Below are 14,540 nucleotides of genomic sequence, written 5' to 3'. Positions count from 1 at the left end.
GCCAAGTTTTGAGAACGAGCATGCTTCATGCAGTTTTCTGTCTGACAAGACCATATTTTGGTCCCGGATCGATTTCCATGGCTTGTATTCAAATTATTTTGATATTTTTGTCTACTTATTATTTTCACTAATTTATGTACTAATTAACTGCCTGTGTAGTACTATTTTTATTTACCTAAATTAACTCTATGTTTTAGGTGTAGTACTAAATCCAAAAGCATCTATACCAAATAAACAGCCACAACCTCTCATAATAAATAGTACCACTCTCAAGAAAGTAACGCCTTAATTTCCAAACAACCATAACAAACTAAACCCATTTCTTCTTCAAGAAAACCAAATCAACCAAGAGTACAGTACTGCTTCTGTTCTTCTCATATAGTGGATCATATGCCTGCGGGTATGGATATGTCACCGCCGTCGTCGTCGTCGTCGTCATCACCCATGAGCAACGGCACCATGATGGGTGGCATGGGACACAAGATGATGATGCACATGACCTTCTTCTGGGGCTCACAAGCCGAGATTCTCTTCTCCGGTTGGCCTGGTTCTAGGCCGGGCATGTACGCCTTGGCCTTGGTTTTCGTCTTCTTTCTTGCCGTCATCGTCGAGTGGCTTTCCCACTGCCGTCTCATCAAGTCCACCGGTTCCCGGGTCGCTGCCGGTCTGTTTCAGACTCTGCTGCATGCGGTTCGGGTTGGTTTGGCTTACATGGTCATGCTTGCTATCATGTCTTTTAACGTTGGGGTTTTCTTGGTCGCCATCGCCGGACACGCCGTCGGGTTCTTGATCTTCGGAAGCAAGCTCGTCAAGAAAGAGGAAGCCGAGAAGGTGTCCTCTGATCTTCCACCCATGAGTTGTTAATTTTTCTTTTTTTTAATTAATTAAAAAAAAACAGCTGCTGGGTCTTTTATAGAGTTGATTAGGGTTCTAATGTTCCTTTTTAAAAGAAAAAATTAGATGTAATGTAATCTCATCCATAGAGTAAGAGTAATATTGTGTTTGAGTGTGTAAAAACTTCTTTATGAAGCAACCCTTATTTTTAAACTTTTTCAAATATATCGCAAACTTGATGTTCTTTTTTTTTTATATAACATTAGGTTCGCAGTAAGAACAAAACAATTTGAAGTTTGGATTTTGTGATAAACAATTTCCTAGAAGAAAACAAATGAAGTTAATTTGTGATTTTTTTTTTCTTTCTGTTAAACAAAATACTCATCTTTATTATTATTAATTAATTAATATAATTAAAATTATTTGTATTATATGGTAAAGAAAATTTTCATTAAATATAATGAGAATGGATGGAAAGAGAGAATTTTCTTACCAAACAGGTTATATGTATGCTCACGAATTAATCAACTCTACGTTCTCTTTTATTATTAAATTTATATGATCATATGCTATATCATATTATTTAGTTATTTGTTTATATTATTTTTCTTTATATACTCATCTACAGCCGTGTGATTTAAATAATATTAAAATACTCCAATTGTGTTTCGTCAAATAGTATAAAATATCCTTTGAACAAATTTTCGGTCTAATTAATTTTAGTACAACAATAATATCTTGTCTTTGTTTGGTTGATTTAATTTATATTTTATAAAAATCTTAAACCAAATTTCATTAAAATAAAACGTCTATTTTTTAGAAAATATTCAAATACATTTTGAAATAAAATTTTATTTTAAATTATCCAAAATTTTAAATTTATTTTAAGTAATTCTATTTTTTTTTTAAAAAGTAAAATTATATTTAAAAATATACATATACTGTATTTGTTTTATTTAAATAAAATATATTTTTCTAATATTTTTTATTAAATGTTAGAATATATAAAATATAAAATAAATCAAGTAAATAAAATAGAGGATACTATTGTCTTATTAAAATAAATTTTGACTAAAAATTTGTTCAAGATATTTTGCACACTCTCGTAAAATATAGGAGGATCTAGCACATAGTATAAGTAGGTATTTAAGCAAAATCCAAGATAATATGATATACATATTTATATATAAGTATTAAGTAGGTATATATAACAAGAGGATGTTGTGTATTGTATAAAATTTACCAAATTTCTCCGTGTTATTCTATTTTTGGGTAAATGTATAGTATAGGCTGTTTTGAATTTTTTTTTTTTTTTTTTACAATGAAATATGGAAAGTAACATTTACCAAAAACACACATACAAAAGGAAAAAGGTACAAACTCATGGTGCAAAATGATCGAATAATGGTGTTTAAAAGTAAGTAAATGTTTGTGATTTTAATTTTGTAGTAAAATAATCTAATCATATTTTTAATATTAAATATTATCAAATATGTCATTTAGCAAATTATTATTTTATTCTAAATATTTTAATATTATGGTATATGTATATTAGTTTTGTTTAATTAGCTTTTATTTTAAAGTTATTTTGATATATTTTTTTCATTTTCTATGAGTTGTTGAATGGTATATCATACCACAAAATATATATACTGAGTTGAAAAATAATATATCAACAAAACTTACAAAATTATTACTAAAAAAATATATATACTATGCTAAAAAAAGTATATACTACCATTAAAATGTATATACCATGATACAAAATTATATACTACCATTATGTATAATAAGATAGAAACTAAATATCATAAAAATAATGATATATCATACCACAAAAAATATATACACTAGTTGGAAAATAATATACCAACAATTCATAAAAAACTTGAAAAATTAATATAACTTTAAAATAAAATCTAATTAAACAAAACTAAGATACATATATCACTATATTAAAGTCATACAGTCCTAAATAAACAAAAAAATTATAAAAAAAAATTGCAATTTAAGTAATCAACAATGCAAAATGGTCGTTTTTCTACAATTTTAGAAATAAGGACATTAGTTTCTTAATGCCATTATTTTGGGCAATTTCCTATAATTTCTCCTCTAGAAAAAGTAATTCCTGTTATTGTGATTTTTTTCAATTCGGGCTTGTTCATCATGTCGATAATGTAGGGAAAATTACATTGTATATGGCCTTTTATAATAAAGTTTACAATAATATAACTTTTTTTTTTTTTTAAATTTATTTTAAAGCTTTTTTTAAGAATTTTCATTTTTATGGGTTTAGTTTTTCATATTTTTATATAAAAGTCGGTTTATGTCATAGTTTTACTCTTAATCAAGTTTTATTAAGTTAGAAGGGTATTTTTGTAATTTGATTATTATTTTTTAGCTTGATTGATTTTTTATATTAATTTTATATAACTACTTTTATATTAAATTTTTCTTTGGTTGTTTTGCAAATTTTTTTTTTTTGTAATATGAATTGTGTTTATTATTATTATTATTTATTATAAACGTTGTTTTTCCTCTTTTTTTAGATTGTATGTTTTTTTTTCAAAGCCTAGGAAAGATAACTAGTTACCTGATTGATCTTTCACAGTTATGTAAAAAAGAAATCCTAGATCTAGGTTAAATAACATGTATCAGGAGGGTAACCTGTTACCATAAGAGGGGTGACAGGTTACTATATTAAATATGAAAAGAAATATCAAATTTGAAAGAAAAAGATGAAGAATACTTCATTAAAAAATGAAGAAGTAACTATAATTTTAGTAATATAGGTAACCAATTACCATAAAGAACCCATAGATATACACACATATCAAAACGTGAAGGAAACCGGTTACCATAAATAACCTAGAAATATACACACAAAGAACATGAAGATAACCAGTTACCCCCTGAAATATACACACAAAGAACGCGTAGGTAATCAATTACCACAAACCTGAAGATAGAAAAGAAAAAAAACTTATGCACTCCCTTTCTCTCTCTCCCATCTTCTTCTCTTCCCTCACCAAGAACCCTAGTCGCCGTCTGCCTCTCATTGTCGACCTTCCACTCCAACCACCTCCTTGGAACACCTCCAACCACGAACCACCCTCCTCCATCACCTTCAACCACCACCAGAACCCCCTATCCCGTGCGCGCAAAACCCGGTTGCAACCCCATCAACTCTCGTCGTTTTGTGCAGCACCCAACACCACGGATTGCACACAACCCAGGCAACCCAAGAGCCCAGAATCCGAGCACCCATCCCCTCCTGAGTCCATGTCTACGCCACGCCTACCTCTCCGCCGCCTGGGTTCATATCTGAAAATGGTAGAAACATTCTCGTCGTGGAGTTGGGAGGTGGTTCATCGTGGAGCTGGGTGTGCATCGACACCACTGGCAGAGCTGGAGGTGGTTCTTCATGGAGATGGTGGTGTCGCGCCTAGGCTCGCGATCGAATGGGGCTCTTGAGCGGAGGATCAGGGATTCGTCGAAGTCGGGTTTTGGTTTGGGGTCATAGATAGGGTCGCACAATTCGTCGGAGCTTGAGGGGATTTGTGCCATGCGAAGCTGGAAGGGATGGTGTGGCTGGGTTTGGAGAGAAAAAGAGTTTATGTGGCTGGAGTTGGAGAGAGAGAGAATAGTGGAATGCTAATTTATAATAATACTCTTGTTTGACTGATGTGTTTTAATTTTAAATTTAATTTTCATATTTAGTTAGTTAACAATTGTATTTCTTATATTTTTTTTTTAAATAAATTTTATCATACAAATTAGGAACTAATAATCCTCATATTTTTTTTTACATAAATAACATATGTATGTATTCTAGATTGGCCCAAATAAATTCGTGCACTTCTATGTACGGGGCTTATGGGCCACTCGTTTCTGGCGCTAAATACAAATTTGTAAGTGTGAGGTAATTTTTTACACTCAATTTTTATCGTTAATATTTAAGATTATTTTATTAGTGACGACCAGCGCATAGAAATTTATAATTAATAATGTTGTGTCTTGTGTGTGTTTCTCTCAACAAAAGAAATGTTTTGTGTGTATTAATATATTAAAAATCTATCTACAAAGTGCTCCTAATTCGAAAAAACAAAACAAAAATAACAGTGGCAAGGAAGATAAGACACGTAAGTTTTGAGTATAAAGGTTACGTACCCATTAATATTCTAGTTTTGTAATCACTTACAATGTATACTTATTTTGTTATAATTAGTGATTAATTGATTTTATGAATTAGACTAGAATTATGATTCCCATAAATTTTTTTTTTTTAGAGAATTGTTATAGGTCCAACACTCCTAGATGCATATTAGTGTAATGTAGTTAAACATATTTTATTTTAAATTAAAGAAGTATCTGCGGCATAAATACTTAATATTTTTTATTTTATACACTTATATACGTAAAAAAAATTCGTTGGAAAAAATATCGAATATTACGTTTTCCTCACTTTCTGTGACTACCAACTCCGTTACAGACCATTGAAATTGATTGAGATGCCTGTGTCACTCTACTATTCTTCCATCTTATAATTTTTTTTAAAATATTATTAATTGATTTTAAAAATAATAAAAATATCAAAAAAATATGGTTAATTTTAAAAAAAAAATCAATTTTCTTTATCTTTTATCTTTTCTCATTTTCTTCTTTTCTGCCCGACACTTCTCTCTCTTCTTCTTCTTCTTAATTTGCATATCTGAGCCCACCTTCCCCCTTCTTCTTTTGTAGATCGAAACTAGGAACTCCCCCCTTCTTCTTCTGCAGATCGAACACCACCGTGAAGGTCGCCTGCGATGGAGGTCTTCGAAATTTAATGGGAGGATGGAGGACTTCAGGCGAGAAGATCAACGATGGAGGAAGGGCTTTGGGTGTGGAGAACCCGTACGTCGACAACTGCTATTCTTTTTGCTTCTTCATTTTCTAGATCTGGGTTCTTATCTTTAGATCTTGAGTTCTTGACTTCAAGATCTGAGTTTTGAGTTCATGTTGACTTCAAACTTGCATCTTGATTTTGTTTGTGAGTTCTTGATTTCAGATTTTCCTCATGTGCACCTCAAGTTTTTGAGTTTTTTAATTTAAAATCTAATTGTGTTGCATTTGGGTTTGAGTTTTGTGTTGTGATTTTCTAGGTAAAATTAGTTAGAGCATCTCCACTGAAAGTTGTTTTACATAGTGCTTACTGACAAGTGGGTCTCTATGGACTTTTGGTGACTTTTTAACAAAGGTTTCCTAGCAAAGTTGATCATTGTTTTAAAAAATAAAAAAAAATGTGATTGGCTACTTTTAATAAAAAATTAATATATGATCTTGAGAAGCAACTTCCATCGTTGCCTACGTAGGATATGCTCTTATAGAGTTTGGTTTTGTAAATGGTTCTTTAGTTTAAGTTTATCGGTAAAATTAGATATAGAGTTTGTTCATTATATGATTTTATTTTTGTAATCTGATTTAGGTTTGATTGATGTTGAATGTATTATTCTTTGAATTTGGGTAATGAAGATGAAGAAATCAAGAACATGTTTATCTAGGCAATGAAGAAATTTAGACAATGTATTATTTAAAATACAATTCAATTAGTTTTTTATTAATTTAAAATCAATTAATAAGTTTTTTTTAATAAAATATGAACTAAACATGTTTAATGCTGACATGTGACATTCGAATTATCTCAATTAACACTTAACGAAGATGAAGTGACAAAAGTGTGTAAAAAGTAACATTTGGTATTTTTTTGCTGATGAAAAAAAAAAATTAGGTATATAAGTGTATAAAATCAAAAACATTAATTATGTATTTATACCACAAATACCTATAAATTAAAATATGTGAGAACTAATATTAATTAAAGGGATATTTACGGTATAAATACTTTATGTTTTCGCATTTATACACTTATATATCCAAATATATTTTTTACCGTAAAACCAACCAATGTTATATTTTTCTTGCATCCGTTACCACTAGCTCTATTAGGTGTTAATTGGATTGAGTAAATCAACAGGTGTCAACCTATAACTTGTCGATGTCATATTTTTAATTTAAAAACTTATTAATTTATTTTAAAATAATAAAAAAATATAAAAATTCATTAAAAATATCTTGTTAATTAAACCTAAAATCTAACAATAATTTTAAAAAATGAAATACAAAAATTAACTAAATATAAAATCAAACAACATCGATAGCTATGAACAAAATCAAACAGCACCCAAACTTCCAACTAACCAAATCTAACAAGAGTTATTTGATATCGTATATTTTATTACAAAACAATTTAAATGTGAATGACCATCAAATATAAATTTGTTATTTATAAATGGTTATTTAGGACTTTTGCCTCCGAACTATGATCAATACATTATTATGCTCCCAGATTTTTTTGAGCCATTAAAAATTATCCCTGAACTATTCACTGTGTTGTAAAGTGGACTTCTGTTAAGTTTGATCCTACGTAGCTAACGGATTGTTGACTTGTCATTGTCATATTAGCGCCATGTGTATAATTTAAAATAAAAAAAAATATATTTATTATAAAATATTAAAATTAAAAATAACTCAAAAATTAAAAAAAAAATTCTTTTTATTTTTAATTCTTTTTTTTTTATCAAGAAGAATGAGAACTTCATTAATCAACTGAACAGATACACCCTCCAACTCACCACAAGCTCCTAAAAAGGGAGCTCCACCAAACAATACAAACTAATTACATAAGTAATCTCATCAAGTAATTTCTCTCAAGCCTATTCAAGTTTCTAGTTTTAACAAAAAGTAATATGTACTTCACTATATTTTTAACATCATTCACAATATGAGAAACCGAATTGGAATAGCCTTAAAAAATACACCTATTCCTATTACTCCAGAGACAATAGATGATTGCTGCAAAAATAGCTACATTGATATAATGCACCAGACCAGCCACTTTCAGATTCAACCAACTAGTCCAACCATTGAAATCCTTAGGCCATGCATTCAAGCCTAACCAATTAAAGAGCTGATCAACTACTCTACAGGACAAACTACATCTGAAGAACAGATGCTCATGAGATTCGTAACTGTCACCACACACAGGGCAGTCTAAGGAGTCCAAGTCTAGATGAAATTTGACCAAGTTATCTTTGGTAAGGAGCTGGGTATTCACCACTTGCCACAACATAAACCGGTGCTTAGGTAAATTCAAAGAGCTCCAGACAGCTTTATAGTTATAACATATCTGAGTTTGAGTTATCGCACTGTTATAAAGGGCTGAAGACTTGAACTTACCCGAACAACCAGCAGCTGCAATCTCAGAACTTGTAAATCGCTGTCTCAAATGACAGAGCTTACGCCAGTACCAGCTCGTGTCTGGTTTAAGATCATAAGACCAGAAAGGGGCACCTTTAAGATAAATGGAATTGATCCATTTAACCCAAAGCAGGTCACTCTTTCCTGTGATGGCCCAGACAAATTTAGCTAGGATAGCATGGTTCCATTTAATCCCATTCTTGAACCCAAGACCTCCATAAGACTTCGGGAGACACACCTTGTCCCAAGAGGCAACATGAATTTTACTCCTGTTACCATTAACACCCCATAAAAAGCCTCTACAAATTTTCTCAACCTCCTTAGTCACACTGTGAGGCAGCACAAAGATGCTCATCCAGTAGTTGCGAAGGCCAAATAACACTGAGTGAATCAAGTGGATTCTTCCAGCAAATGTTAAATGCCTACTAGCCCAAGAATGCAGCCTCTGATTTATTTTCTTGATGATAAAGCCTCAGTCTTCAGCTTTCCATTTAGTAGGCCTAAGCGGCACCCCCAAATACTTGAAGGGGAACACTCCTTCTGTGAGATGAAGATCATTGAGGATAGCACTCTTCTCATTAGACTTGACACCACCAAAAAAGACCTGTGATTTGTCCTCACTGATATGTAATCCTGTCGTTTTACTGAACTCAGTCAGAACCTCTTTAATTACTAACACTGACTGCCTTGAACCTTTGCTGAACAGGATTAAATCATCTGCAAAGCAGAGGTTAATGAGATTTAAACCCTTACACATAGGATGATACCTGAATAAGGAGTGGGAAGCAGCTAGCTGAAGCCTTCTAGTTAGATATTCCATGATTAGGACAAAGAGTAAAGGTGATAACGGGTCACCTTGTCTCAACCCTTTCTCACCTTTGAAGCTGCCTTGCACCCTCCCATTCATAGTAATAGCATAGGTTGTTGACCGAAGACAAATCATCACCCTTTGAACAAATTTTCCAGGAAAGTTGAAGGCATTGAGCAAAGCCTCAAGAAAGTCCCAGTTAACAGTATCATAGGCTTTGCTTATGTCTATTTTGATGGTACATCTAGGAGAGACTGTCTTTCTCTTATAATTCTTTAAAAGATCTTGCAATATCATCACATTGTGTGCTATGAATCTGCCCTTAACGAAAGCTCCTTGGTTTTGGTTGACCAAGGAAGGAATGTAATGACCCACTACTCTAGACTATTTGGACCATTAACGAAACTATACATAAAATCCTTAAAAGAACTTACATTTGCGAAAATACCATAATTTTATTAAGTAACTTATAAAAATAAGAGTTACTTACAAAGTAAATACCAAAACGGGTATAGGATCCCATTGTCTTTAAAACAAAAACATAATTTAAAATAATAAGACATTACATAATTAGTGCGGAAGATACATGTAAAAAGACATAAAACCGAAACTACATCCTCGAATCGAACAACGCTCGGCCCCTTGACTCCATTCATCATCGATACACATCCTCTAAGTGTCACGAACCTTTCCGCCTCTAAAGCTTATTTTCCTGCACATAAAACAAAATGGAATGAGCCTAATGCCCAGCAAGGAAAATCTAACACATAGTCATATACATAATTTCATAAGAAAACATAAAGACTTAACATAATACATATAACATACACTTATTATAATGGCCATTATTACTTGGGGTCCCATAGACTAAACAAGCATATGCCCATGGGATTAGTGGGGTCCTACTAGCTAAGTAGGTCATATGCCCATAACCCATTTGGGGTCTTGTTAGTCATATGGGTCATATGCCCAAGCCTACAAACGTACATACATATCATAACACAGTAATAACATAAAACATATAGATAACATAAGCACATAACATATTGATTCTAGCCTATTTTCCTTACCAAAGTTACCGGGTTATAATGGACTGAGTTGGGACTTTTTGGAACACTCCTAAAACCATAAGAAAGAGTGAGTCTAAAGAAAGGAGATGAAATGAAAGAGATGGAAAGACTAAACCATAAAAACATACTTACCGACTTATATGCTTAAGAACTTGGATTCCCTAACCAAAATAAGAATGAGGTTAGGGGACTGAGTAGAAGGTTTTGAGAAAGTAAATAACATGAAATAAATGAAATAGAGTTTTGGGTTTACCTCAAAGATTTGCAAGATCAATCTAACCTCCACCGAAATACTATAGAACTCACTTCCCAAAGTGTTTGATAAGCTTATGATGTTTAAGCTTATAGTTTTTTTTTCCCCAAACCAAGTGTTTACACTCTCACACTCACTTAACACTAGCAGCTTCTGAACTTAGAGCAAATGGTGAATAATGGCTGGGTACTAGGTCCTATTTATAGAGTTTGGGAATGAAAGTATCTTGATTTTACTTGAATAAAAATAATGGCTATTTAGATGAAAATCATTTGAATAATCGTTCAGCAGAGGCTGAAGACTCGTTCAAAAGATGCTGGACTGTTGAAGGAGTTTGAATGGCTGAAAGGAAATGAATTCAAAAGTATTTGAATTTATGCTGGAGGAGGCGATATATCGCCTGGACCATTTTTCCCGAGGCGACCGTGCATCGATTCGTGTTTTCCGTATCTACGTGCTGCGATATATCGCCCCCTATAGCTGCGATATATCGGCACACGCTGAATATTTAAACACAAAATTACACATTTTTAGCTAAGTTTGAATGGAGTAAACAACCTTGACTAAGCCCTCAACGTACTCAAAGCTGCTGACTGACCCTATAACATTCAAACTTTACTCTTTATTAACTTAAATCCTCAAAAATCTTTAATCCTTAATCACCATTCATAACATGTGCTTAAAATCCTATTGGTTGATGTCTAAACCTTATAATATAATAAATATAATCCTTAATATCAGTCACATTAATCAAACCTTAGGTTATACTTAATATTCTTAAACTATAGATTAAACTTAGAAAATCTATAAGTACTACTATGAGTGTCCAAATAATTCCCGGTCTGAACCAAAAATCCATAGTAACAAAGATAACACTAAACACACTATAACACTACTAAACAATTAGTAAAGTAAAGTTCTTGGACTCTACAATTCTCCCCTACTAAAAAGAATTTCGTCCTCGAAATTTACTTACCAAATAACTCCGGATACCGGCCTTGCATGTCCTCTTCCAACTCCCACGTTGCCTCGCGTTCAGAACTATTGCTCCATAGGACTTTAACTATAGGAAAGCTCTTGGACCGTAACTGCTTCATCCCCCTATCTAGGATGCTAACCGGTCGTTCCTCGTAACTTAAGTCTTTCTGGAGCGCTATGGTATCGTACTTGAGAACGTGAGATGGGTCTGGCACATATTTGCGCAGCATCGAAATGTGGAAGACGTTGTGACTATCGGCTAGTGCTGGCGGTAGGGCTAGTCTATATGCAACTGGTCCCACTTTGTCCAATATCTCAAAAGGACCTATGAATCGGGGACTGAGCTTGCCTTTCTTCCCGAACCGCTTGACACCCTTCATAGGAGATATCTTCAGGAAGACTTGATCTCCAACTTGGAACTCCACATCGCATCGCTTGGTATCCGCATAGCTCTTCTGACGGCTTTGAGCAGCAAGCATACGCTGTCTAATAAGCGTTACTGCTTCTTGAGCTTGCCTAATAGCTTCGGGCCCTAGAAGCTGCCTTTCTCCTACCTCGTCCCAGTGCAACGGTGATCGGCACCTTCTTCCATATAGCAACTCATAAGGTGCCATCTCGATCGTCGACTGGTAGCTGTTGTTGTACGAGAACTCGATCAGCGGTAAGTACTTGTTCCATGATCCTCCGAAATCAAGTACACAAGCGCGTAGCATATCCTCTAAAATCTGAATCGTACGCTCGGACTGCCCATCTGTCTGAGGATGGAAAGCTGTACTAAGACTTAACTTAGTACCCATGGCTTGCTGTAAGCTTCTCCAAAATCTTGACGTAAACACTGATCCTCTATCTGATACTATCGTCTTGGGGATTCCATGCAATCGTACAATCTCTTGGATGTAGATGTCTGCATATTGGTATGCCGTATAAGAAGTCTTAACAGGCAGAAAATGAGCCGACTTGGTTAGTCTATCTATGACTATCCAAGCAGAATCATGCTGCTTATTCGTCTTTGGCAGACCCGTCACGAAGTCCATGGCTATATCGTCCCACTTCCATTCCGGTATGCTAAGCGGTTGCAATAATCCTGCAGGCCGTTGATGCTCCGCTTTCACTTGCTGACATACCAGACACTTAGATACGTCCGCTATCTCCTTCTTCATCCCTGGCCACCAATAGACTGCCTTGATGTCATGATTCATTTTGGTAGACCCTGGATGAACTGAGTACGGGGTGCTGTGCGCTTCTTCTAGGATCGTCTTCTTAATACTCTGATCGTCTGGCACGCATACCCGATCCTTATATCTCAATAAACCTTGACTGGATATTGAGAAATCTGTAGTCTTGCCTTCTCTGACTGCATCCGCGTGTGCTGCTAGCGATTCATCACGTCTCTGACAATTCCGTATGTCCTCTAGCAGATTTGATTGGATAGACAAGTTAGCAAGCTTGCCTACAACCATTTCTATTCCAGCACTGATAAGCTCATGCTGTAGCGGCTTTTCTATTCTGGATAAGGCTGCTAAGTTCCCATAACTTTTTCGGCTAAGTGCATCAGCAACTACGTTTGCCTTCCCCGGGTGGTATAGGATTTCGCAGTCGTAATCCTTTACTAATTCCAACCATCGGCGCTGCCTCATGTTGAGCTCCTTCTGCGTAAAGAAGTATTTTAAACTTTTGTGGTCTGTGTAAATCTCGCACCGTTCTCCATAAAGATAATGGCGCCAGATTTTCAACGCAAAGACCACCGCTGCCAACTCCATATCGTGAGTTGGATAGCGTTGTTCATACCCCTTTAACTGACATGAGGCGTAGGCTATCACCTTGTCATTTTGCATCAGTACGCATCCCAATCCTAACTTTGATGCATCACAGTAGACAACGAACTTGTCGTTGGTTGTTGGGACACTAAGTACTGGTGTTGAGCAAAGCTTATCCTTAAGCAACTGGAAGCTTTCCTCACACTTATCATTCCAGTTAAACTTTTGTTGCTTCTGGGTCAGGTTGGTGAGTGGAGTGGCTATCTTAGAAAAGCCCTCTACAAACTTTCTATAGTAACCTGCTAGCCCTAAGAAGCTTCTTACTTCCGACGCGTTCTTTGGTCTAGGCCAATCCTTCACGGCCTCTACCTTCGATGGATCTACTGCAACTCCGTCTTTTGATATGATGTGCCCGAGGAACGCCACTTGTGAGAGCCAAAACTCGCATTTCTTGAACTTCGCGTAGAGTTGGTGCTCCTTCAATCGCGTCAAAATCATCCTCAAGTGTTCCTCGTGCTCCACTTCATCCTTGGAGTAAATTAAAATGTCGTCGATGAACACAACGACGAATTTATCCAAGTAGTCTTTGAAGACCCTATTTATTAAGTCCATAAACGCGGCTGGCGCGTTAGTAAGACCAAAAGACATAACCAAGAACTCGTAATGTCCATAACGAGTCCTAAAGGCTGTCTTAAGGATATCTTCTCCCTTCACCTTGAGCTGATGATACCTGGACCGTAAATCGATCTTAGAAAATACAGTCGCGCCTCGGAGTTGATCAAACAAATCATCAATCCGAGGTAGCGGGTATTTGTTCTTAATTGTTACTTTATTCAGCTCATGGTAGTCTATGCACATGCGCATACTTCCGTCCTTCTTCTTCACGAATAGTACCGGAGCTCCCCATGGTGAATGGCTTGGCCTAATGAAACCCAAGTCTAGGAGTTCTTGTAGCTGCGTCTTTAACTCCTTGAGTTCCGTAGGTGCCATCCGGTATGGTGCCTTAGAGATAGGCTCGGTGCCTGGTACTAATTCTATTGTGAAGTCTATTTCTCGATTTGGCGGCAACCCTGGCAAGTCATCGGGGAAAACTTTTGGAAAATCTTGTATAATCCGAACATCTCCAACTTTGAGTGATGTCTCCTTCTCCACATTCGTGATGCTGGCTAAGAACGCTTGGCATCCTTTCTCCATCATTCTCTGAGCTTTTAGAGATGACACTAACGGTGTGCGTAGTCCTGAAGCTTGTCCCATGAAGCAAAGTTTCTGGCCGTCAGGAGTCTCGAACACCACCTTCTTGCGTTTGCAGTCGATTGTTGCGCCATGCCGTGCTAGCCAATCCATGCCTAGTATGACGTCGAAGTCTTTGATCACCAGCTCTATCAGGTCTCCTTCTAGTTCCTTGTCCTCAATCTTGATTGGTATGCCTCGTACAATTCGTGATGATAGAACTACTTTGCCCGAAGGCAACTTGGTTGCAAACCTAGTTCTAAATCTTTCACTAGGTTTGTCTAGTTTATCTATCATTCCTAACGAAATAT

General features: G+C 35.1%; 1 protein-coding gene across 1 annotated transcript; it reads left to right on the top strand.

The window, feature by feature from the left end:
- On the top strand, positions 1-1,078 carry LOC133791165 (copper transporter 1-like). Its single transcript, XM_062229084.1, has one exon. It carries the CDS (start codon positions 391-393, stop codon positions 862-864), a length of 474 nt encoding a protein of 157 aa, XP_062085068.1. The 5' UTR covers positions 1-390; the 3' UTR covers positions 865-1,078.
- Positions 1,079-14,540: the final 13,462 nt, after the last annotated feature.

This window comes from Humulus lupulus, chromosome 7 (genome assembly GCF_963169125.1).
Source record: "Humulus lupulus chromosome 7, drHumLupu1.1, whole genome shotgun sequence".
NCBI classification, from domain to species: domain Eukaryota; kingdom Viridiplantae; phylum Streptophyta; class Magnoliopsida; order Rosales; family Cannabaceae; genus Humulus; species Humulus lupulus.
The sequence above is the reverse complement of the archived record's forward strand: the minus strand, read 5'-3'. Positions and strand labels throughout refer to the sequence as shown.